The sequence below is a fragment of the Paramormyrops kingsleyae genome, chromosome 11 (assembly GCF_048594095.1).
Source record: "Paramormyrops kingsleyae isolate MSU_618 chromosome 11, PKINGS_0.4, whole genome shotgun sequence".
NCBI lineage: Eukaryota > Metazoa > Chordata > Actinopteri > Osteoglossiformes > Mormyridae > Paramormyrops > Paramormyrops kingsleyae.
The window spans coordinates 12,268,884-12,291,436 of record NC_132807.1 but is presented as its reverse complement, the minus strand read 5'-3'; the positions used below and the strand labels follow the sequence as shown (position 1 = coordinate 12,291,436).

Genomic DNA, 22,553 nt, shown 5'->3' with positions numbered 1-22,553 from the left:
TCTCTGCTCTGACGTTTAGGCATCAGAGGAATTTCTCAAGTCTGTTTTCTCTGACTAGTCCCTATATTCCATGTTAACTCTGGTGTTCCAGCAAATAATGTAAATCTGAGCCCATTTTACCTATACAGCTCCCATATTTGCTATGCAGTTACCTTGTAAAAATATTTCTCAATATTTTTAAAACCAGGTATTTACACCACAATACAAAATACTCCAAGCTCTTTATTTTAACAAAGCCTTGTTTTCTTCAGAGGCCACTAGCAGTTCTACTCAACTTCCACAGAGAAACAGTAGTGTCCGTCCTCATTAGTGGCATCACATCTTGGTACAGTAGCTACTCAGTACAAGACACAATGATTTCCGCTATTTTTATTTAATTTAGGCAACACCTTTATCCAAAGCAACAGAGATTTCTGAGACAGCAGGATCATACAATCTCTGCAACATTTGGGGGTTAAGGCCCAATGGTGACATCACTCTGCCAACCCAGGAATTTGAACTAGCAGCCTTCTGATCACAGACATAGCGTCATAGCCCACTGAGCACACACCACACAGAACACGAATTAAGAACATAAGAAATTCACAAACGAGAGGAGGCCATTCGGCCCATCAAGCTCGTTTGGGGGGAACTTAACTAATAGCTCAGAGTTGTTAAAATTTTATCTAGCTCTGATTTAAAGGAACCCAGGGTTTTAGCTTGCGCTACACTAAGAGGGAGACTATTCCATACTCTAACTACACGCTGTGTAAAGAAGTGCTTTCTCAAAACCATTTTAAAATGTTTTCCCGCTAAGTTCCACTTATGGCCACAAGTTTTTAAACTAATATTGAAATAGCCATTTGGCTGAACAGCATCCAGACCTGTTAGAATCTTATAGACCTGGATCATGTCCCCCCTTAGTCTCCTTTGCTCAAGGCTAAACAGATTCAGCTCAGCTAATCTCTCCTCATAAGACATTCCTCTAAGACCAGGAATCATTCTTGTAGCCCTACGTTGCACCCTTTCCAATTCTAATTCCATTCTGGCAGAATACCATAAGAAGCAAGTGAAGACTGTAGAATTCTATGTCTGTACTCCCTCTGCAGGAAGTATGTCATGAGCTAATTCAACCAGTAGTCATAATAAGTCAGCATCACATGTTTCAAGACTGCCTGCATGTTATGTACCTTGAACTTGCAAAAGTTGTTTTATAAATTTCTGGCTGTAGCTACACAGGCCAGTCTTTAGCAAGCACGTGTCATCCACATGTTTGGTTTGCAGTCCATTCCAGACGTGTGTCATGCGTGTTACTGAAAAGCTTGAGGTCAGCTAGTCAGCAGACACAATCTGCCCATTTAACAGGAACACTGCTTGTTCCATCTCACATTCAAGCATGAAGTTGGAGTGTCCAAGCCTGATCCTCGATGGTCAATGTCCTCCACCAGAAGGGCCTTCTGTTGTGACTCACTGTCCACAGAATTACTTTAAAATAGCTATTAAAGGCTGAGGTTCAGTGAAAACCATAGTGTCCTGTGGTACTGAGGTTGGGCACATTGTACAGGAACATTTCATTATAGAATTTTTCTTAGTACATAGAATTACTGGTTGTGTTCCTCAAATGTCCAAAGAAGACATGTGTTTCCATTTATATTAAGTTAAGGCTAGTCAGGGACTTTGAGCATCTGTCCGTAGATCTTTCTCTGCCAGAACATCTGCTTATCCTCCAAACCCCATTCAAAGAGGGAAATTTTTACTTTTTAAGAGTGCGATTTTGTTCAATTGCTCTATGTATAATTATTCCAATGAGTACTATATATAGCTGCACTTCACTGCAGTACTGGCAAGTATAAACACAAATGAACATATTTTCAGCTAAAGCAAACATACATGTTACTTTATGTGGTTTTCAACGTATGAATATGGAATTCTGAATGACTTTCTGCACTGTAGGTCTGGCAGAGTAGCGGTCAAACTAAATCTGACATCCTAGCACAAACATCTTGGCAGGTTACAGCATAAATATCAGACACATGGTTGCTGAATTCACCCTTCCTGGTCATTAAGAGGGAGTGGTCAGTTTGAAAGGTGACATAACTTCCCTCTCCAATTCCCAAGCCAGCTGAGTCCCTCCTTAGAAAGGACTTGGGACTTGCAGTAGTGCTTCCCAGTTCCACCTAATGGTGGCAGTGTTGTCCTCTGCTCAGGCCAGTGGAAATCTAAATCCTTCCATGATTTAATATGATGCATTGTATTTGGTTTCTGACTAATTTTGAAGAAAGTTTCTTAAAGGCAGTTTTACAAACTTCTTTAAGATAGTTCCCCGTATTCTTGCTACAGTGTGGTTTTTTATATTAATCCGAGGAGTGTTAGGAACTTGTGCCACAGGATCCAATGAAGAAGTTCAGACCTAGACCTGGCATAAGATGGTCAACACTTCAGCTAATGTTTACAGGTATGATGATACTCTAGACAGGACTAGGAGCCTATATTTTTCTGACAAGTAAGAAATATTATAGCCTAATAATGATCAAATTTAATTAATAATATTTTTCTCTTTGCTACTTCTGACAGCCTTGCTAGGGTTCTGTTACAAGCCTGTTCCCAGCCTCTTTTGTCCACAGTAAAGAAAATTTAAAAATCAGTTTGTTGCAGAAGGTGACCTTGACAGCTGCACACTAATACAAAGCAAGTCATCATGCTCTCTTAATGTCACGTTGGGCTGACACTCCCCCCCCCCCCAGCCCCAGTTAAGCCCCGAGGAGCATTGCTCTCTACTGGCCACCTCATTGATTAGTCATTGCTGAATGTTCCTTCGTGCTTACAGCAGGGGGCACTGCTGAGTTACTGCTACCTGGCAAAGGCGTACAGTGCAGCTGCCATTCCGCATGGCCCTGTTGGGAAATCCACTGCCGAAGTTTTACCTCCAAATCCAACAGCAGCTCATGTCCCTGCAGAGTGGGCAACGACATATACAGTTCGGCGAGGTTTGCTGATAAGCCAATGGGCACTGAAAAGACTGCCACTAAATGTTTCATGTGACAGTCACCTTGCATCCTGGGATATTGAACAACCTCTGATTATTTAAAAGGAAACTTGATACCATGCGGACACATATAATTTCATAAAATTTAAAAACACATTCCAGTGATCTGTACATCATTTGAAGAATCTGTACAGATCTATGCATGTCATGTATATCTAGAAATGGCATGCGCTATGTTTGTATGTACATTAACACCATAAAGCAAACATTAATTTACGATGGTAAAGACACAGAAACATTAGTGAAAAGCATCATAGTCTCCACTCAGCCTGCTTGATTTATCATTCTCGTTATGCTTAGGTAATGTCAGTACTTTATATACAGTATATTCCACATACAGTTGCCCTGGGTACTCAGATCTCATCTCACAGTCCTGTAACATGCCGTTCAGGTAAATTGGTGGCAATGTTTCAGTGCATAAAATAGTGCTTGAATGTGTGTACTTGTGAAAGACCATCAGAACCTGCCTTATATGCCCCAGGATTTCTGCTGTGAGTCTGGGATAATTATAGCCTTCTGATGTTTCAGATCCTTCAGTGTAACCCTTGTTCACTGTTTGCAGTGTTGAGAATGTAACATTCAACCTTATAATCTGGTTTTTCCAAGTAAAAGGTACCATTCAGTAATAGACTTGCCTACCGCAGTCTTGGGAATGGATACCAGTCAGGCCTGGCCTGACTTAATGAGTTTATGGTAAAATGCAGCCACATGCAGTCGTGATGATGGAAATGGCAGTCGCCGTCAACCAGCAGGGGCAGCGTGAGTCACAGGCACCACTGAAGCAGCAGTTACGTGTCAGCAAGGGGGCACCTTGGGATAAGAATGAGGAGGTGGCCGTCTCAGGGCAGAGCTCACCACAGAGGGAGGGGCTGTCTTCCCTGCTTAATCACAGGCAGCTGAGGCACTAGGGACTTGAGCTGCTATGCCGAGTATGAATTCCTCATGACTTACACAATGAGAATGAACAAATAATCCAGTGACGTCTGGCAGACGGTGCGGTGGCTGGTCACTGAGTGTTAGAGTAGCAAGGAAGCATGTGTGAGACAGTACAGTGTGATATGCTGTAATTGTGCAGTGCAGAGGGAAACACACAATGGCAGACATCATATTACAGCAAACAGGTTTTAAGATCATACCCAGAGCATGCAGCAAAACTAGACTATCCCAACTCTGGATAATAGCGAAACAAGAAATACTGACAGTAAAAAGCTGGATCCGATGGCTTAGGTCACTTGTACATTTATGCATTAAGATACCGTTCAAGTATAATTTTATAGTCGTATGTGTAACAATTGGTACTGTTTTAATTAGGTCCGGTCATCGCACGTTCTTCATTATCCGTGTAAGCAAACGTTAAAACAACGAAACGGTTTTATGCTATCAGATCGCATTATAATTTTTAATTAACAGAGAATATATGAAATGGTGTGCTTTTCCTGAGCACGATACTCCCCTGCGCGGTGCGTGTTGGGTGACGTCAGACAGTTTCCGCTGTCAGTCGCCGCTGCTGTGCCTCCTGTGATTAGAGCGATCCAGATTACCGCAAACTCAACTGCTCCTTTTGTAGCTGAAAGTTTGCGTATTTTCCCGCACCACCACGTTGAAGAATGGAGCCGGAGTGAGGAGACTTAAAACTTCATGCGGTTTCAATGGAGGTTTTATTGCTGATCCACGGTACTCTGCTCTTTGTCGTTAATGGTAAGTTTTGTAACTTTTTTTGTGTTCGGGTCCCGGTCCTGCGCTTGTGAAGTGAGAACATTGCTGCTGGAAGTGTTACGGAGCAGTATGGCCACTTGACTGAAATGTAATTTATAGGTATACCGGAAAAAGAAGTTCTTTGACCTTCTTTGCCATGTTTGAAAAACCTGTCTTCTATCTCTAAATCCGTGTTCATGTTTTATTAACTTCATGCCCTTGCAGAATAGGTGGCAATAACTGGGTGTCGATCAATAGTTGAAAGTACGGAGACTTTCTTGTGAATGTACTCCGGTAACTTCTAGTTGTTCACCTATAAGATTTATTGGAAGTTGTTCAGACAACATTTATGCAACTGTGGCTGATCCTGAAGTTCTGATGCAGAAAACGCGATCCATTGCTTTATTATATACCACTACTTATGTGCATAGTATTTTTTTTAAGTCTCCTACCTCTCGTACGTGTCAAACGCCATTTAGCTACAGTACGAAATCTTGATTTCACGACTTTCTTTCCTAAGCTGTTTATTCAAACTTTTATAAAAAAAAAACTGCGAAATATCGAAATGATCTCTAATAGTTAGATTTCATACATGGAATGAAATCATGGTTTATTTTTGTAGCTGTGATTTATGTGAAAATTCAATTGATTGTGTGATTGTAATATTTATGCAATGAATATTTGGGATTTTAATAAAAATGAATTCATTATGATATTTTCGGTGGGCTGTGTCTGTCAGTATAATGATACTTCTCATTTTAAGAAATTTTGTTTTAAGAGCATGACGTGTCAGCTGTTAATGTTTAGTGGAATTTAGTGGTATAAACTCTCGAAAAACAATTGCCAGTAACATTTAAAGCAGTTGTTTTATGTGTCTTGTTATATGGGAGTTTATTTGATTACAGTTTGAGAATCTGATACACTGAGTAATATCATATATTTTTTAAATTTATTAAAACATTTAGATCCCGATCATGTGAATATTTGTAAAAACTTAATAGAAAAGTCATGTCAGGGTTTATAAGGTATATTTCATTAAACGGGATGTATTTAAATATTCTTATTTATGGATGCAGTTTCAGGTAGCCAAATGATTGGAGCCTTGTTTTACTGATGCTGTTTGGAAGCAGTTGCTGGCAGAGCACTCCTTTTTGTTAAACTTTCCGAAAAGGACAGGCTAATGCAGTTTTAACTGAAACAAGTTGAGGCATTGAGATTTGGGTAATGGAGATGGCATATATCAAATTTTTATGTTTACCCTGTTCCGTCTTGCAATAATAATAATACGTCTGTGTCTTCTCGTTACAGTGGATGGGATGTCAGAGACTAACATGCAAACTTAGCTTCACTAATAACCAGTGATTTATCTTTTCCTTTTTGTCTTTTCTGTTTGTATTATGAGCAGCTATTAGAGACAAATTATTTGATCTCCCTCCATAAGAATTTGTGAAGTGTGGTTTCGTAGTTCAAGTTAGAGCAAAAGTTTTACGAGCAAATTTCGGGATTAGAGTGGGACGTAGGAATTGCTCCTTAATGTGGCCCTTTGGGGCATAGCTGTGTGTCTTATTGTGCTGCTGGTTTATTTGTTTCCTTGGATCAAGGCGATTTACAGATTTATCTTGTTTGAAGCCATTCCAGGCTTACATTATATAATGCTGCTGAACCATCCATAGCTCTGTTACATCACCCAAAACTAAACCTCTGTAATTGTGTGTGTGTGTGTGTGTGTGTGTGGGTGGGGGGGGGGGGGTTTGGTCAGTTTACTTATATTTATTAACAATGCACAAGCTTATGGTCTCTGAAAAGCTAAATTGAATACTTTTTCAGGAAAAAAACAATGGATTCTTATTTGTCTGTTTATCTATTTGCATGTTTCTCAATTCATTATCCATTGATGTAACTAATTTTATTTATCTTGATAAACTGAATCTATGCAAATTCAGCATTAATAGTGGGTGCAGATATGTAGGCAAATTTAACAAGGTTGCCGAACTGTTTGCTAAAAGTCACTCTAGTCGCCTTTATGCTAATATGGGAATTAAAGTAATTAATTAATTAGCTCTGCTGTGGCTGTGTGAATAGGAAGTCTGCAATCGTGTGCATAGAATACAGTGTGTCATACGGGTCTATTAGTTCCTGTTTGTGTTTTTTAGATAAAACGTAAATCATTGCTTTAGAACATGAATGATTCCCCCATAAAAATAATCACAATCACAATAACTATCATATGTGGCTGTACTATCTAACTCACTGAAAGAATGTATCCCACCTCATTAACTTCATCACGGTGTAACAAAGTCTCATTTTATGTATTCTGTGCATTTGTGCTATGCTTTACATATTAAACATGTGAAATAATCATGAACCATTGGAAAATAAAATGACCTGTGCAAAAAGTCAAGATTTAAAGCAGCTTAAAGTCACCAGTTGAATGTCTGGTAAAATGTGCTCAGGGTGTGTGCCTGAAAAGGACTTTGTTCCTTTAACTGTTGTTTTGACTGGTTTAAAAGTTATAAAATCTGTGACAACATAACTTGTGGAGTAAATGTGTGACTTTCCTGGCCAGGGAAAAGGAGGTAGGTGTGGAAGGCGATATTATTGTCAATAGTCTTCAGTTTGGGTTTGCGAAATTTGGAGACGTATTAATTTTGTTTTCCGTAGTGAGATGATTAGAGGAGCTGGACTCGTCTGGAATAAATCACCTTGTTCTATGTACCTGTTCCCTGACATGCATAAATACTTATTTTCGTTCTGACACCTCTAACACAAACGGTGGAAAATACACTGATAAGCTTTAGGAATGATAAGCTGAGCCAAAACAAGCTGGAAGAAAACAAGAGGGTGGGGTGATTATTATGGCTTTCGAAGTGGGGCCGCATGTCTGTGTGCCGGGCGGCCGTCTTGGTTTTCAAGTCCCTTCTCATCCCTCGCCGAGCTGCCCGATGACGGCAACAAGCTGAGACTCCTCAGCTCTTCCTTTTGTGCTGCCCGCCCAACAAAAGGCCGAGGTGAGCGGCAGAGTCGGCCAGGTGCTTTGCCGTGTCCTTTTGCGGGACTGGAAAAGCCGGTACCTGACAATGGTTCAAAGGGTCACGTGAGCTGACCGAAAAACGGAGCCGGGCAGGTGGAAGGGCTGAGAACCTTCCGGAATTCCATGTGGCGGGTCGGCCTCATCAATGCGAGTCAGCTTGGCTTCCTCGGTGCCGCCTTTGACCCCCTGTGGGCCGCTCCTTGTCGGCGTGAGCTCTGCAGTCAGGCTGTTCGATGTCCCCCTTATAGTCGCTTGTTTGCTGCCTCGCTCCTCCCTTCCTGGGAAGCAAATGGCTGAGCCAAGGCAGGAGCAGAGCCCTGTGCTCTTACCTCCCTCTTCATAGCATGGCGGACCTTCCTCTGTTGTCCCTGTGCCATGTGCAGGGAGCTGACTGACTTCTTGTTCATGCAGGCATGACTTAAAAATGGTCTTAATATTAGGAGTATATGCATTTCAGTCACATTGCAAGAAATGGACAGGGCTTAGGTGTAGTTATATATGGCAGAGAGAGACTACAAGTCCTTCCCCCTCCTGTTCATGCTTTATTTTGAGAGGGTCTTCTGAGACGCCACAGAAATGTTTCAGCGTCACGTTAACCCAATGTCTTAGCATCGCGCGGTTAGCAGCGTGGAATTCGTCTCTCTCACCGGAGCTTTGGTCTGTTGGTGTGTGTTGCTGTTGATCTTGGACTGTGTCCTCTCGCGTATTGCACTTGGGAAGTACCTCTGCTTGGACTGTGAGCTGGGGGAGGGTGTGAGGCTACATGAGCTGTGTATCCTGGAAGGAGTGTTCAGTTAGCCTGCTTTTTTTGTGTTTTGCTGCCAAAGCTCCCTCCTGACATGCCCCTTCTATCCAACAGTGTTCCTGTATTGTACTCAATGGGGGAAATAGTCACAGGATTGTCACTGCTGGCATTAGACTGTGGATGTCCTGTCACTTTACGTTGTGCTTCTTCCAGCATTTAATGGACTGTTTTTCCTGTAACTGCAAGTAATCAGTTTTCTAATCAGTTTTTGTGGGCTGGTTCTGACCCAAGCAAATCTGAAGATTGCTGCGTTTTTCTATTTCTACTTGATAGTCCAGAACAAAATAAACGGTTCCAGTTCGCTGTGGCACACATGCCTTTCGCCTAAACTTCCACTTCAGACACCCCACAGACCTGATGCTGAACCAGTATCCTAGTTATTTCAACACCTCAGATCTTAGCTGGAGTTACCCCAGTAGGGAACGATTGTATCATGTCTCTTTGCTTTATTTGTGACTTGTCTCTGGTCAATTTCCCTGTCACCCTTTGGTAATTAAGCAGGCTGACAAGCAGTCCTGTCTGTCTTGAGTGAAGACAAGGTGTGAATTATTTGGTTTGCGCTGTCAGGAGAGGACATGCTTAACATTTAGCATCTCTTGCGACTGGTGGTAGCTCCAGTGTTTGGGACCCTCTAATTGTGCTCATGTTGGCACACAAGTTCAAATATATCAGACTAAACTTTTGTCTAAGTGCATTTTTTTTGAAAATCGCATCTTTAATTGCTAAAAAGTAGAATGAGTTTTTTGTTTTTGTTTTTGCACAGGTTGTGAATGGCCAGAATTTGTGATGTCAGGTTTCGTATGCATCGTGTTATGCTGACTTGCATGAAAATGACACCGTTAATGGCCCTCAGTCCTGTGGGAGCCGATCCTCCCGTCTGAGAGTGGCAGTGTGGCTATGAGGGGAATGAAGGGAGCGTGTGCAGGACTGGCTGCCAGTTCTGGACCTTGACACTTGTAGCCGCTGTCCCAGTGCCATGCGGACTGGCATGCCGGTTGACCGCTGAGCAGCACCCAAACCCACAGCCCTCGTGATGCAGCCATGACAACCGCTTCGTGGCTGTGTCTGGACATCATCTGGGTCACACTGCCTGTCATCTTGTCATTTCCTTGACATTGTCACAATGTGCAGGTTTTCCTGATCTTTAGCTTATTGCTAATTAAATTGGTTCACATGTTAAACTACTGAAGGCATGTTTATTGTGCCTAAAGTTAAAAATTGCATACAGGCAGTCCACAGGTTAAGAATGTCCAACTCCAGAAAAACTTACGAACCAACTGCCATAAAGCCTCTTGTATTAATAATTTGGGTTCAGTACAATGATTCATAATAACGAATGTACACACTGCATTGTGATGCTCATGTTAATGGCACGGCTTGACGTACAGCACCCACCGTATGTAGTTATTTCTGCTGTCGTTGTGCACTGTAATATTTTTGTTTCAACTTATGTTTACAAATTCAACTTAGGGAACCGATTTCCTTGGTAGCCTGGGGACTGCCTGTATAATTACAAGGATTTAATATGGAGTGTTCAAGAAAACAAATGGTTGATAGTCAGAAGGATGTGATCGTTTGCTTCCTTCCATTTCTTTTGCCTTTGGTTCTCCTTCCTTTCTTCTTGGCCTTTGGTTCTCCTTCCTTTCTTCTTGGCCTTTGGTTCTCCTTCCTTTCTTCTTGGCCTTTGGTTCTCCTTCCATTTCTTTCGCCTTTGGTTCTCCTTCCTTTCTTCTTGGCCTTTGGTTCTCCTTCCATTTCTTTCGCCTTTGGTTCTCCTTCCTTTCTTCTTGGCCTTATCCTGCTCAGGCTCCCCGCTGCTGCTGTTCGCGAATCGCCGCGATGTTCGACTGGTGGATGCCGAGGCTGGAAGGGCGGAGTCAACTGTGGTGGTCAGTGGCCTGGACGCAGTTGCGGTGGACTTCCTCTTCTCTGAGGGGCTGATCTTCTGGACGGACGTCAGTGAGGAGGCCATCAAGCAGACGTACTACAACCAGTCAAGCAATGGTAGCATTGTGGATTGTTTTCTCACGCTGCATGGCAATGGACAGTTTAGCTTTTAAACTATGCATTAGATAGTTGTTTTGTTATGATGATGTTTCGTTGTATGATTTTATTTTGTAGATTAGCTGAGCAAACATGATCCTGGGTGTCTTAGACCAGTCTTTCTTAACCTGGTTCTCGGAGACCCCCAGACAGTCCACGTTTTTGCTTCCTGCAGACCAGGAGCTGAGAGGGAGCAAACGTGTGAGAGTCTGGGGCTCCCTGACGATTGGCTTGAGAAACACTGTCTTAGAGAGACATTCAAATGTTCATGTAAATACACCTCAGTCATGCATAAACTAGCGTAGTGGTGGAGCAGGCCTCGTAGAGATGATTTATTTTACTGATGATTGGTGGAGGTCATGTCCTCTGACCCTCCTGTTTCCCATCTTTTACTCTTTAAGCTATGAAGGAGGCCACCCAAGCCAACAAGCAGAGAGTGGTGTCAGGCCTGGACTCTCCCGATGGCCTGGCCTGCGATTGGCTTGGCCGCAAGCTTTACTGGACCGACTCGGAGACCAATCGCATAGAGGTGGCCAACCTGGACGGCAGCTTCCGCAAGGTGCTCTTCTGGCAGGGCCTTGACCAACCCCGTGCCATCGCACTCAACCCAGCCGCACGGTGAGAACCCTGCTTTCCTGTTTTTTTTTTTTTTTTTCCCCTCCTCTCCTTCTAAGTCTACAGGTTGTCCCCTCATTTTGTGTCAGCGAGTTTCATGATTTTCCTAGTCACACTGGCTGGCACAAGTGTGGACAATGAAGAGCCTTCCAATTTAGTGATCCAGGTTGTGTTTTGATTGTATGTAAATTCTTGTCTTTGCTTTGGACTTTGGACCAGAGCTGTTGCTTTGTTGATTGATTAACCATGGTTGTATACTACTCACTATTGGAAAAATGTAGTTGTTTTAGTATTTGAACAAGGCTGCTCTTGACAATTCAAAATTATAAGGAATAACTTAAAACCTTTCTTTTTAGAGGTATTTTGCTGCAGTAGTGCCATTGCAAACTACTTCTAGTGAGACACATTGTCTATATATCACAAAAACTAATGGATATATGGCAAACATTGAAATCCGTATAAAAGTTTAATTCTCATTTTAAAGCTTTAACTTCATTGTCTGAAAGTGAGCAGCAACTACGATACAGCTATAAGAAGAAGGAAATGCATGTAGCAGCAGATTAATAGTCAAGGTGATATATGAATTCAATAGAAGAAATTCTGCTAAAGTTAAAAAAAAAAATAATAATCTAATTTTCCTTAAATAGTATTTTCTCAGATTTACACTTCAATTCCCTTAGCCATTGTCTGTATTTGCTATGTTCAGAACATATGACCCAAATAATTATGGTATAGCTGTTCTTTAAATTGGTAGAATGGAACAGATACAAAGAATGACTAGAGCAAAGCCTTTGTTAAACTCTTCATCAGGACATTTGGCTTTTAAAGCAATAGAGTGTACTGCTGCAGTTTCTGCTACATGCTGTGACTGTGTTTGTTCTCTTAGAGTTAATTATAAGCTGCAAAGAGAGCCCTGCAAACGAACTTAAGTCATAAAAGGAAAACAACATTTCTGAAGAAAATCTCTTTCTATCTGGGGTCTTTTTCCACACTCCCTCTCTCTGCCTCCCTTACTTGCAGTACCAGGTGCAGCTGGGTACAGCCTCATCAGGCGGCTGGCTCGACTGCTGTCAGCCTCCTGCATGTGCTGCTGCACCCCACCCCCCAACAATGTTCCCTGCCCCCACCAGACAAAGAGCTGCCGCTCTTTACTATGAAACTGTGCATCCTATCACACGTTGCGACATTCGCCTCAGTTGACATTATGCAAGACAGCTCATTTAAAGGAAAATTCTACTGAAATTCAGATATCACATTTGTCATTCTTTCAGAAAAGTTTAATCTGGTTATTTTTCATAATAAACATCCAAAATAGGCGTTTCCAATATGGCTCTTTTGTCTGAGCATAGAGTGTGTAAGGCAGTGTAAGTTTACACTGCTGATAAGAATTTTGAAAACTGCCTCAGGACTCACGGAATACTTAAATATGCTTATTACTGTATGACTCATTCTTGTCCAAATAAAATCCTCATTAAAATTCCCCAGTCAAGGGAACACCTTGCTTGCTACTCATGTTGCTATGTTTTTTCAGGCTAGTCATATGGCACTCAAACTTCCATCTCCTTAAATGGCTTTGTGTAGAGAAAAACACATTCGCACAAGAAATCGCTGATACTTTTAACGTAAATGAGTCGCACGGCTCCAGACGTACCTGCATGTCTGGCAATGATCAGAGGTCAGAGGATGGAATTGAACTACAGTCTCAAAATTGATGACTACAGGCTGATTATATTTCTGTGTCAAATTGACACTGTAAGTACAATGTAGCTGTGGACCATATACTGTAGTCTGTTGTGCACCTCCCCAAAAATGCAACTACACGTTGTGGCAACGCAGACTGCAAGAACTGTGATTGGTCCACTTTGGCTGTTTGTTTGTAGCATTCGTTTTTTTATGGGAGCAAAGAAAATGTACATCCGAGGTGTACTTATGTCACTGATTGAAACTGAAGTGCTACTTATATCTAGCATTAAATAACCACAATACCCCGAGGCATCGTAGCTACAGGTCTACAAAACACTCAGGATGATGGCGCCAATTTCACTGACCTCCATTAAGTTTATTTGTACTTTACAAGACTAAAGAAACAGTAAAAGGTAGTATTGACGCTAATTTTAAAAGGGGAAAATGCATGAAAAGTGACTTTGTAGCAGCTCAACATTATTCCAGATTTGTCTGCGGGAAGTTATGAAGCAGCAGAAATATAAGCAGTACTTGATAAATGGATACTTTTTAAATGCTTGTTTTTCTGTTTCAGTTGCATGATTCAACAATCACACAGGGTGGGAAAACAATAAGTAGAACATCCAAAACTATGTATCACCTGGAGTTTTAGCAGTATAACTGCTGAGAGACAGAGACACACCAGTGCACAAGTATAAATGCTGCTGATGATGATGATGATGATGATGATGATGATGTAGGTCATGGCAAAGGCTCGATGCAGACGTCTAATACAGCCTTAAGGGGCATGAATCTGGTGTTGGGAGGAATTATGTGAATTTAGCGACTAAACTGAGCAGGTGATTAAAAGGGCTGCTTTCTTGTTCTGCTTTAGCTACATCTACTGGACAGACTGGGGGGAAGAGCCCCGCATTGAGAGGGCAGGTATGGATGGCAGCAACAGGAAGATCATTGTGGAAACTGACATCTACTGGCCCAACGGGCTGACCATTGATCTGGATGAGCAGAAACTGTACTGGGCTGACGCCAAGCTCAGTTTCATCCACCGAGCCAACCTGGATGGTTCATCCCGGTGAGTCACCTTTGCCATGTGCTTTGACCAATCGCTAGACGTCCGTCACCTCTGCCTGACCGCTTATCTGAGAGTAGGAGAGTGGGCTGTGACCCAGGGCTGACGTCTGCTTTGTTATGTTCTGATAAGATCTCCACTCCAAACTACCCCAGCCCGATGGCTCCAGTCCAAACTCCAGTTTACCCCACCATCCATATGTTAATCTAACCCCGAAGCCAACTTCCAGCAATTTTCTGTGTAACCCAAGCTCTCTCAAAGAATGGGGACAAAACATTGATTGAAGCCTCAGAGGTTATGTTTCCTGCATGCATTTACATTGCAATTTCACTTCTAATGCAAAAAGTAGAAATAAAATATAGAAATTTTTAATTAGTTTTTTATCTTAAAATGTTTATTTCAGGATTATGCCTAGCAACAGAACCTTGTGCTATTCAGTGTATTTAGTGTTTGTAATATGTGGTAATTTATAAGCAAAATAAAATGGCATATGATTTTAGTTTGTAGTAAAGCTGTCACGATTACTCAATTATTAAAAAGCATGGATTAAAAATTTCCTTCTCGATTACTCTGCAAAATGGCGGAAGGCAGATGGCGTATAGCAGGTAAAAGTAAAATTAAAGAGTAAAAACCATCAGTTGTGTGGAAGCACTTCACATTAAATGTGAGTGAATGTGCAGTCATCTGTCAGTATTGCAGAGCATAACTATCATTTGAGATATATATATATTTTCACATGTCACTACAGCATGACTGCAATGCAAATACTTGTTAAAGAACATATTCAGGTTTTTTTTGTGTGTTTTTTTGTATGTTTTGAGTAGGGCTGAACAATATTTTGGGATTTTAAAATATTTAAGAGTTGAAAATTAACTATATAGCCAAAGAGAACTTATCTACCAACAAAGTCTGTCAAATAAGTTGGTGGTATTGCCATTAGACTAGTTGTGCCAAACCGACAGAAATCAAGTGCCGACAAATCACTTGCCTTTGCTCCATACCGTCTCTGCAAAATTTTTCCATTCAGCAGAAGACGATTGTCGTCGCGTCACCAGGTCCAGTTCACTTTTCTCCTCTTTGATCGCTTTAATTTCTCACGAACGCGCCAAATGGTCTATGAGTGAATTAAACAGCAAGGACGTATGATTAGGATCGTCATGGAGATCGCATGCAAGTGCGGTACACTTCAGACCCTTTTTAAAACGTATAATGTTTGAAAAAGCACCATCGTTAAAATTTCAGAGCTTGCTAGATATTTTAACGAAACTTACGTAACTTATTCATGGTTTGAACCCAGCAGACTGGTGCAGTCCTTGGAATGTGACAGTTGCATACTCACGGAATGCCATGTTGATATTAACATCGGAAATTGTGCAAGCCTACTGTAGTACTGAGGGTGACACAGTGGCGCTGCATGTCATGTGTGAGGAGCTTGCATGTCCACCCGTGTGAGCGTGGCTTTTTGGCGGAGTCTCCGGTTTCCTTCCGCTGTTCAGAAACATGCTATTTAAATTAATTGTAGTGCCTAAACTGACCGTATGTGTGACCCCGCAGTGGTCGGTTATTTCCTACTTCACGCCAAATGCAATGTATTTATTGTATTATATTGATTTATAACACATAATATGTAAACGATTACTCGATGAATTTGCCAGATTAATCGGCAGATTACTCGATTATTGATATAGTTGATAGTGACAGTCCTAGTCTATCGTATATTTAAGGGCATTGCAGACCCTCGTTATGTGATCTGCATTTCTTCACTGATCTGGGTGCTGTTAGTTTGGTGCTGCAACGCTAAAGATTTTTACATGTTAGAATGGTTGAATCACACAGCATTTCTCAGTCACAATTGCCAACCAATGACTAAAACAGTTGTCTGAAGTATCACTGACAGTGTGATTTAATTTCTGACTGCATGGAATTATAAAGGTTTTTACATCCACTACCCTTTGCATTCTGATTAACGTGTTATATTTTTAATGAAAATAATTATTATTAATCTATTATTTAACTATTTGTATATTTTAAACTTATTGTTTTTGATTTTGTAGTCTTCAGAAAGGATTTTGCACAAATGCGCATATGTGTGTGTGCGTGTGTGACTAAAAACCTGTTATTTTGACAATGTGGGGACAGTTTTTTTTTTTTTGGTCCCCACAAGGAGGGACTCAATTTTTAAAAAACCTGTGATTGCAATCAAAAAACTGTGCCGACGATCTTGTGTTTTGTATGGTTACGGTTAGGGCTGGGTGTAGGGGTTAAGGATGTCATTGTTGGGATTTGGGTTTTTCCCCACAAATATATGGATACAAATGTGTGTGTCTTTGTGTCTTTGTATGTGTGTGTGTGTGTTGCTAGGGAGACTGTCGTCGAGGGCACCCTCACCCACCCCTTTGCCCTGACCCTCTCGGGAGAGACTCTATACTGGACAGACTGGCAGACGCGCTCCATCCACGCCTGCAACAAGCAGACAGGAAGCAAGAGGAGGGAGATCCTGGGTGGGATATACTCCCCCATGGACATCCAGGTGCTGAGCAAGGAGAGGCAGCCGGATGGTGAGCCCCCTCCCCACCGCAAAGTGTGTATGTTTACAGTGCTTTTTATTGTAAGATCCTGAACAATACAGGTATACCATGGCCCCATTGTGTCTGTCCTGCCTGGGGTCCTATGCTGAGGTGCTGGATGGTGTTTCCTTAGTCTGATGAGCCCATATAAACAAAGCCTACTCTGAGTCCCACTGCATTTGCACAAGAGGTGGAACATAAGTGGAATATTAAATCTGCTGAGCACACGGAGGCTGGCCGTTCGACGGGGACTCCCCGGCGTCGACTGTGGGACAGAAAAGCACTTCAGCAGATTGTGCCGGCAACTCGGCGGCAGAGCGTGATGATAATGTGACCTGTAGCTGGGTCATGAGTGATGGATTCCTCCCCTGCCTGTTTCCCCTGCTTGTTTTCTCAGTTTTTTTTTCTTCTTTCCTCCTCCGTTTCAGTAGCGTCAGCCCACCTGGGACTTGAGCCTTTCAGCAGCCCGGCTCGGCTGCTTGTTTGTAGGCTTCTCACTGTGGAAGGGGGCCCAGGCTCCTGCTTCTGTTGCCCTTTAGCGTCAGTCAAGCTAAGAAATCAAATGTCTTCAGACATTTGTCTACTGTTCTCGTAAAACTGTATTTACCCGTTATGTTACATATATGTATTTTTTGGTTAAGTGTCAGAAATGGCTAACTCTGTTCGCCATATTGCTGTACACCAGACTGTAGTACAGACACTAACGGAAACATGGCAGTTTTATGATCACACCTCTCAGGTCTTTCTTGTTTGGTAATGCCGGTCTTCCCCACACGGCTGTGCGTCTGGTTCCCTGATGAATGCACTATCCTGCTGAGAAAATGACTGCCGCGGCAGACCAGAAAACAGAGGAATGCAGCACAATCGCTCACTCCGCTTTGTTTTTTCGGGATCGCTACCGTCTCAAGCGTCTGGCCTGCTGTCCAAGTCAAATAAACATGCAGTCTCCACAGACGGAGTCCTAGGGCAGCGTCCATTTCCAGCACATTCTAGTTCCCAGCCTTGAACAGACACAAAGGGCTAAGTTGCGATGGTCCCATCCTGCTTTTTGGCCACCTCTTCCCTGTTGTTTCCACACCCACCTTTGTGCAAATGGGTGATGACAGTGGGATTGTGGTTTACAGATTAGGTGGGGTGTTTTTTTTTTGGGGGGGGGGGGGTCTCAATCCATGGGTCAGTGCCCATGTGCCCTTGTCAAATGGAAGTCTACGAAAATGCAAATCAGGCTGCATGGCAAACTGCTCTTACCTCCCGTGTCCCAGGATGGAGGTCCGTTCTTCAGCTAGTTCGTCTTTCTCGCTGCGTCTCTTAAATCTGTCATTATGCAGCTTGAAAAATTAGATAAGACCAGCGCCCAAGTAAAAAATGAAAGCCAGTGGCTTTGGGTTTGCAGCTTAGGCCCACACAAAATCACACTGATAAAACACAGAAATGAGGCCCTCCCAGAAATGAGGCCCTCCCGGAACATTTATTTGAAGATGTCTGCCACCGTTTAGGGAATAGTATCATTTGAGAACAAAAACGCAAAACACTTTAGAGTTCATTTCTTAAAAGAACAGTAAATAAAGCTTGGATCTGCAGTTGTGAGATACTCTGTAAATGACCAGCATTTATGTAATCACAGTAGCTGTTCCTGTGAATTTATGAACATTAAACAAGACATGAGCCACTTTAGACATGGTGGTCGGTTTCTGTGAGTTCTGTGCAGGTGGGGGTGGCAGTAATGGCCTCATCCTGACTCTTTCCTCCCCCCACAGTGCAGACCCCCTGTAGGCTTGACAATGGCGGCTGTTCCCACCTGTGCCTCCTGTCCCCCACGGATCCCTTCTACAGCTGCGCCTGTCCCACCGGCGTCCGTCTCCAGGCTGATGGCAAGACCTGCAGCCCAGGTGAGAAGCTGCCCTCTGTGCCTGGGCGCATGCAGCTAGTAAGACACCATAAGACACCATCTCCTCCCAGAGACGGCGTGTAGCTTAATCGCCTGACGCTTTTATCGCGTCCCTAAATGCGTAGTAATGTTCAGCGTGTTGCTCATGGCGGGAAGAGCAGCTGTCCGCCAGGGACTCTCATCCGGATTTGTTTGGATTCCAAAGCCCTGCATGGATAGTGCTGCGCAGAGCAGAAAGCCAGTCAGGCCGTGTAACTCGATATGATGTAATGCCGTGTGACCGACGCTCACATTCACACTGCACGGACTGCATCCGAAACACACGCTGCTCTCACAATAGCAGCACATTTCTTATGTGGGGACGAGGGAAAAGTCATTACGTTTAACACTTTAGAATAAGCAGGAGTGGAGCCTAATTAAGTAGTGAAGAAGTTTCTTCTGAGCTTTGCAACTTTGCCTTACAGTAAACGCACTGTAACTGCCAATAGGCCGATCATCTAGTACCATCTCTTCGCCTCTGAATCAGACTGTTGAATTTTGAATGCTAAATTGCAGGGTCTGCTTTCTTCCCAATGAAGGTTAATTAAATGGCTCCACACCGAGCTCACACTCTCTATCTCTGGTTTATTACTAGCTGAGGTCGTTTATCTGCTCTGGGCCGCACTGCTGATGACCTCCATTCTGTATGTAACTAAGCAGAATTATTGGTCATTTAAATGAGTAGCATTTTAGCAATTTCTTTCTGGTGCAGACCAAAATAATGAAGTTTAGCTGTAGTTCTTACTAGTGATGGGAAATTCTGATCTTATGCCGCAACTGTTTAATGTCTGCAGCAGTGGAGCATATAATCTAATTTTTGTGTTTTTTTCTTTTTCCGCCAAATGAGATGTTTGTGGTGAATATATAACATTGACAAATTTGTAGTGTGTAGTCACTTACTTCCAGAGGGCTGTGACAGTGGCTTAAATTATGGCGTATGGTCCCTCTGTTTGTAGGGCTTGCAGATGTCTTGTTTGATACTATCTCATCATGCAGCCATGGACCTCAGCTGTCAGTGATCTGTGCGTCTTGTCAGTGTTGGGGAATCCAGAGCCTGCCCTGAGTCATTTGGGTTTGGGCTGTGCATGCGTGCGGAGTTGATTGGTCTGCTTCTCGGTGCAGTTCCCGTTAGCAGATAAAACCTGGTTAGTATGAGACTGGAAGTTCGCTCTCCATTGTTCTTGCCCATTTTGGGCCATATCTGCACCCTGCGGACATGATAGATGTGTTTGCCTTCATTTCGATGTCTGATGTCGTGCATAATTTAGTGACACCTAAGAACTTAGCCTCCGCGACCCGAAGTATATTACAACTGTGAATTATACTTCTTGGGAAATCCCACCCCCCTCCCCGCCGTGCTCTCTGTTTCATACACTGCTGTGTGTGTGAAATGATACAATGGCAGCATTTACGGTGCATGGTGAGGATGGGTGTAAATCACAATTTGGCCCTCGGCCAGAGCCAGGCCTTTCTTGACCTTCATGTTTGGGGGGGGGGGGGGGGGTGTGCGGCAGTGCCTTCAAGCACTTTTTGTTAACCCAGGGACAGGTTCCCCCGGCAGGCCTGCTCGTCATCACGCACACCACTCTGTTTGTTTTAGATAGGTGAGGGTTGCCCCCCCATCCCTAGGCTCCCCTCTGGGGCAGTAAGGAAGCATGTGCACCAGTTACCCGGGAAATCAGATCAGATGGAGCCTTGTCCTGTTTACGTGTTTAGCAGAGGCATTCCCGGCATATCCCCTATGGCCGCCCCTTCTGCTTGTTTGAGTTGCCCTGGACCTGTTTACATTCTCGTCTCCCTTGACGTTTCTCCGGAGGGCCAGTTCTCCATCTGCAGAGCCGATGACAGTTCTGAGATTTATGAGGTCAGAACCTCTCAGCCGTCATTTGTATGTAGAGGTAGTGATGAAATGTATTGGAGCTAAATAAACTCCCTCGGCCACAAAGCATGTTTTTTGTCGATTACACACACCACTGTGTTACTGTTGTTTAATTGGGTGCCTGTCGCTACATTTTGATATTTCTGGAGAAGGTAAATGATGGGTTAAATGTGAGGGTAAATTTGAAATAGGATATTGTTCCATTTCTCCTTCCCAGCTACTCTGAAACATAAAGCATTCCATTATATGCCAAGCCTGTGAAAGATTACCCATTTTCTCGCACTTTCCCAAACAGAATTGCTTTCACTGCTTAAATCTATACTTAGGATCTCTACAATTTGCCAAGCCTTCAACAGCATTGCTTTGGGTTCTTATTGTTATAAACCCAAGAGTAGCATTGCGAAGTGCTGTGCTAAATGGAAAGAGCCTTTGGAAGAAATAATATTTATAATGACTTTGGGGTGTAGCAGTGCTGACGACAACCAAACAGAACATGAGCGAAAACAACGGGAGTTTCAGTTTAGCAAATAATTCGTAATGTAAACCAGTGATGCGTGGGGCAATGTCAAAGGAAAATGACTGATGCCCTTTCATCCTTGCATTACATATTTGGGTCAGTTAGGTTTGTTCTAATACTAGCTAGGGCTGAACAATTAACCATAAAAATAAAACAATCTCAATTCAGACCTCTATGCAATCTCATTTCTAAATTACAATAGTTACTCTAAATTGTATTACATGAGCTGAATCAAAACAAGCGCTCCTAGTTTTTGCTGGAGAGTCTCAAGTGTCCCATAATTCTGCATTCTCTTTAAAGGGTGCTTTTCTACCGCACCAGGTACCTTACTTTTGATACTTCAAGAAAGTACCAAAAGTACTTCAAAGTGAAAGTTTTCCACTGGCATAAAAACTAGTACGCAAAAAAAATTTAATTCATTTATTTCAGAATCATACAGCCCTAATACTAGCTAGGTAAGAATTTGGTCAAAAATGGTGATTTAAAATTTAAATAACCTTATTCTCTTTTGTTATTTCTGATTGTACTTAAAGATACCTTTGTTATTCTAAGAACGTGTAATCATATGCAAGCATCATGGTTATTGAATTTGGCAACTTGAATGATGCCATTTTGCAGGAATCTGTAGGAAATTGAGATCCTGTGTAGTTTTTTTTTCTTGCATTTTAGTTCTCTGTGCACAAGCATCTCCCTGGTCATATACCTGCTCAATTAACAAATAACGGATTTATTATTTATTATGTATGTTTTTGCTTAATTACCTTCTCCCACCATTTAATGTCCATTTCCCAAACCCAGGAGCAGAGGAGGTTCTGTTACTCGCCCGCCGGACGGACCTGCGGCGGATTTCTCTGGACCTGCCCGACTTCACCGACATCGTGCTGCAGGTCGACGACATCCGGCATGCCATTGCCATCGACTATGACCCGGTGGAAGGCCACATCTACTGGACGGACGACGAGGTGAAGGCCATCCGCCGAGCCCGCATCGATGGTAGCGAGGCTCAGACGCTAGTCTCCACGGAGATCAGCCACCCAGACGGCGTTGCGGTGGACTGGATTGCACGCAACCTCTACTGGACAGATACTGGTACCGACCGAATTGAGGTCACCAGGCTCAACGGCACCTGCCGGCGCATTCTGGTCTCTGAGAACCTGGAGGAGCCCAGAGCCATTGTACTGGACCCAGTCAGAGGGTAAGTTTTTTTTTTTTTTTTTTTTTTTTTTTTTTTTTTTTTTTAGGTATATATTTATGAAATTGATAGTCAATGACACACTTCGGCATGGTAATTTAACTATCATGTTGCTTGTACATGTCATTTGGCTATTTTTTAGTCTTGTCAGAAATCCATCTGAAGATCGGGTAAATGTTCTTCTACGTTCCTTACTTGTTTCATCCTCAGGAGTAGATGTTTCTTGCTTGACTGGACCGTACTTATTAATGAAGGACCCGAAGAGCTAATAAATCAGTGAATGGATCCAAAATGCCCTTCAGATCTTTATTATCTTGTTTCTTCACAGCTACATGTATTGGACAGACTGGGGGGAGAAGCCTAAGATCGAACGTGCCAACCTGGATGGAAGCGATCGCCTGGTTCTGCTCAACTCCTCACTAGGATGGCCCAACGGGCTGGCCCTCGACTATGCGCCAGGAAAGCTTTACTGGGGGGACGCCAAGACTGACAGGATCGAGGTATC

The 22,553-nt window shown here is 42.8% G+C and overlaps 1 protein-coding gene across 1 annotated transcript in view; it reads left to right on the top strand.

The window, feature by feature from the left end:
- Positions 1-4,493: 4,493 nt before the first annotated feature.
- The window catches only part of LOC111840837 (low-density lipoprotein receptor-related protein 5-like), a 46,441-nt gene continuing 28,381 nt past the window's right edge, over positions 4,494-22,553 (top strand). The window contains exons 1-8 of the mRNA XM_023806132.2: positions 4,494-4,723; positions 10,363-10,560; positions 11,001-11,217; positions 13,772-13,969; positions 16,328-16,524; positions 18,291-18,422; positions 21,655-22,051; positions 22,377-22,548. Coding sequence (XP_023661900.2) covers positions 4,675-4,723; positions 10,363-10,560; positions 11,001-11,217; positions 13,772-13,969; positions 16,328-16,524; positions 18,291-18,422; positions 21,655-22,051; positions 22,377-22,548 — 1,560 coding nt within the window. The 5' untranslated portion in view covers positions 4,494-4,674. The remainder of the gene's footprint in view (positions 4,724-10,362; positions 10,561-11,000; positions 11,218-13,771; positions 13,970-16,327; positions 16,525-18,290; positions 18,423-21,654; positions 22,052-22,376; positions 22,549-22,553) is intronic.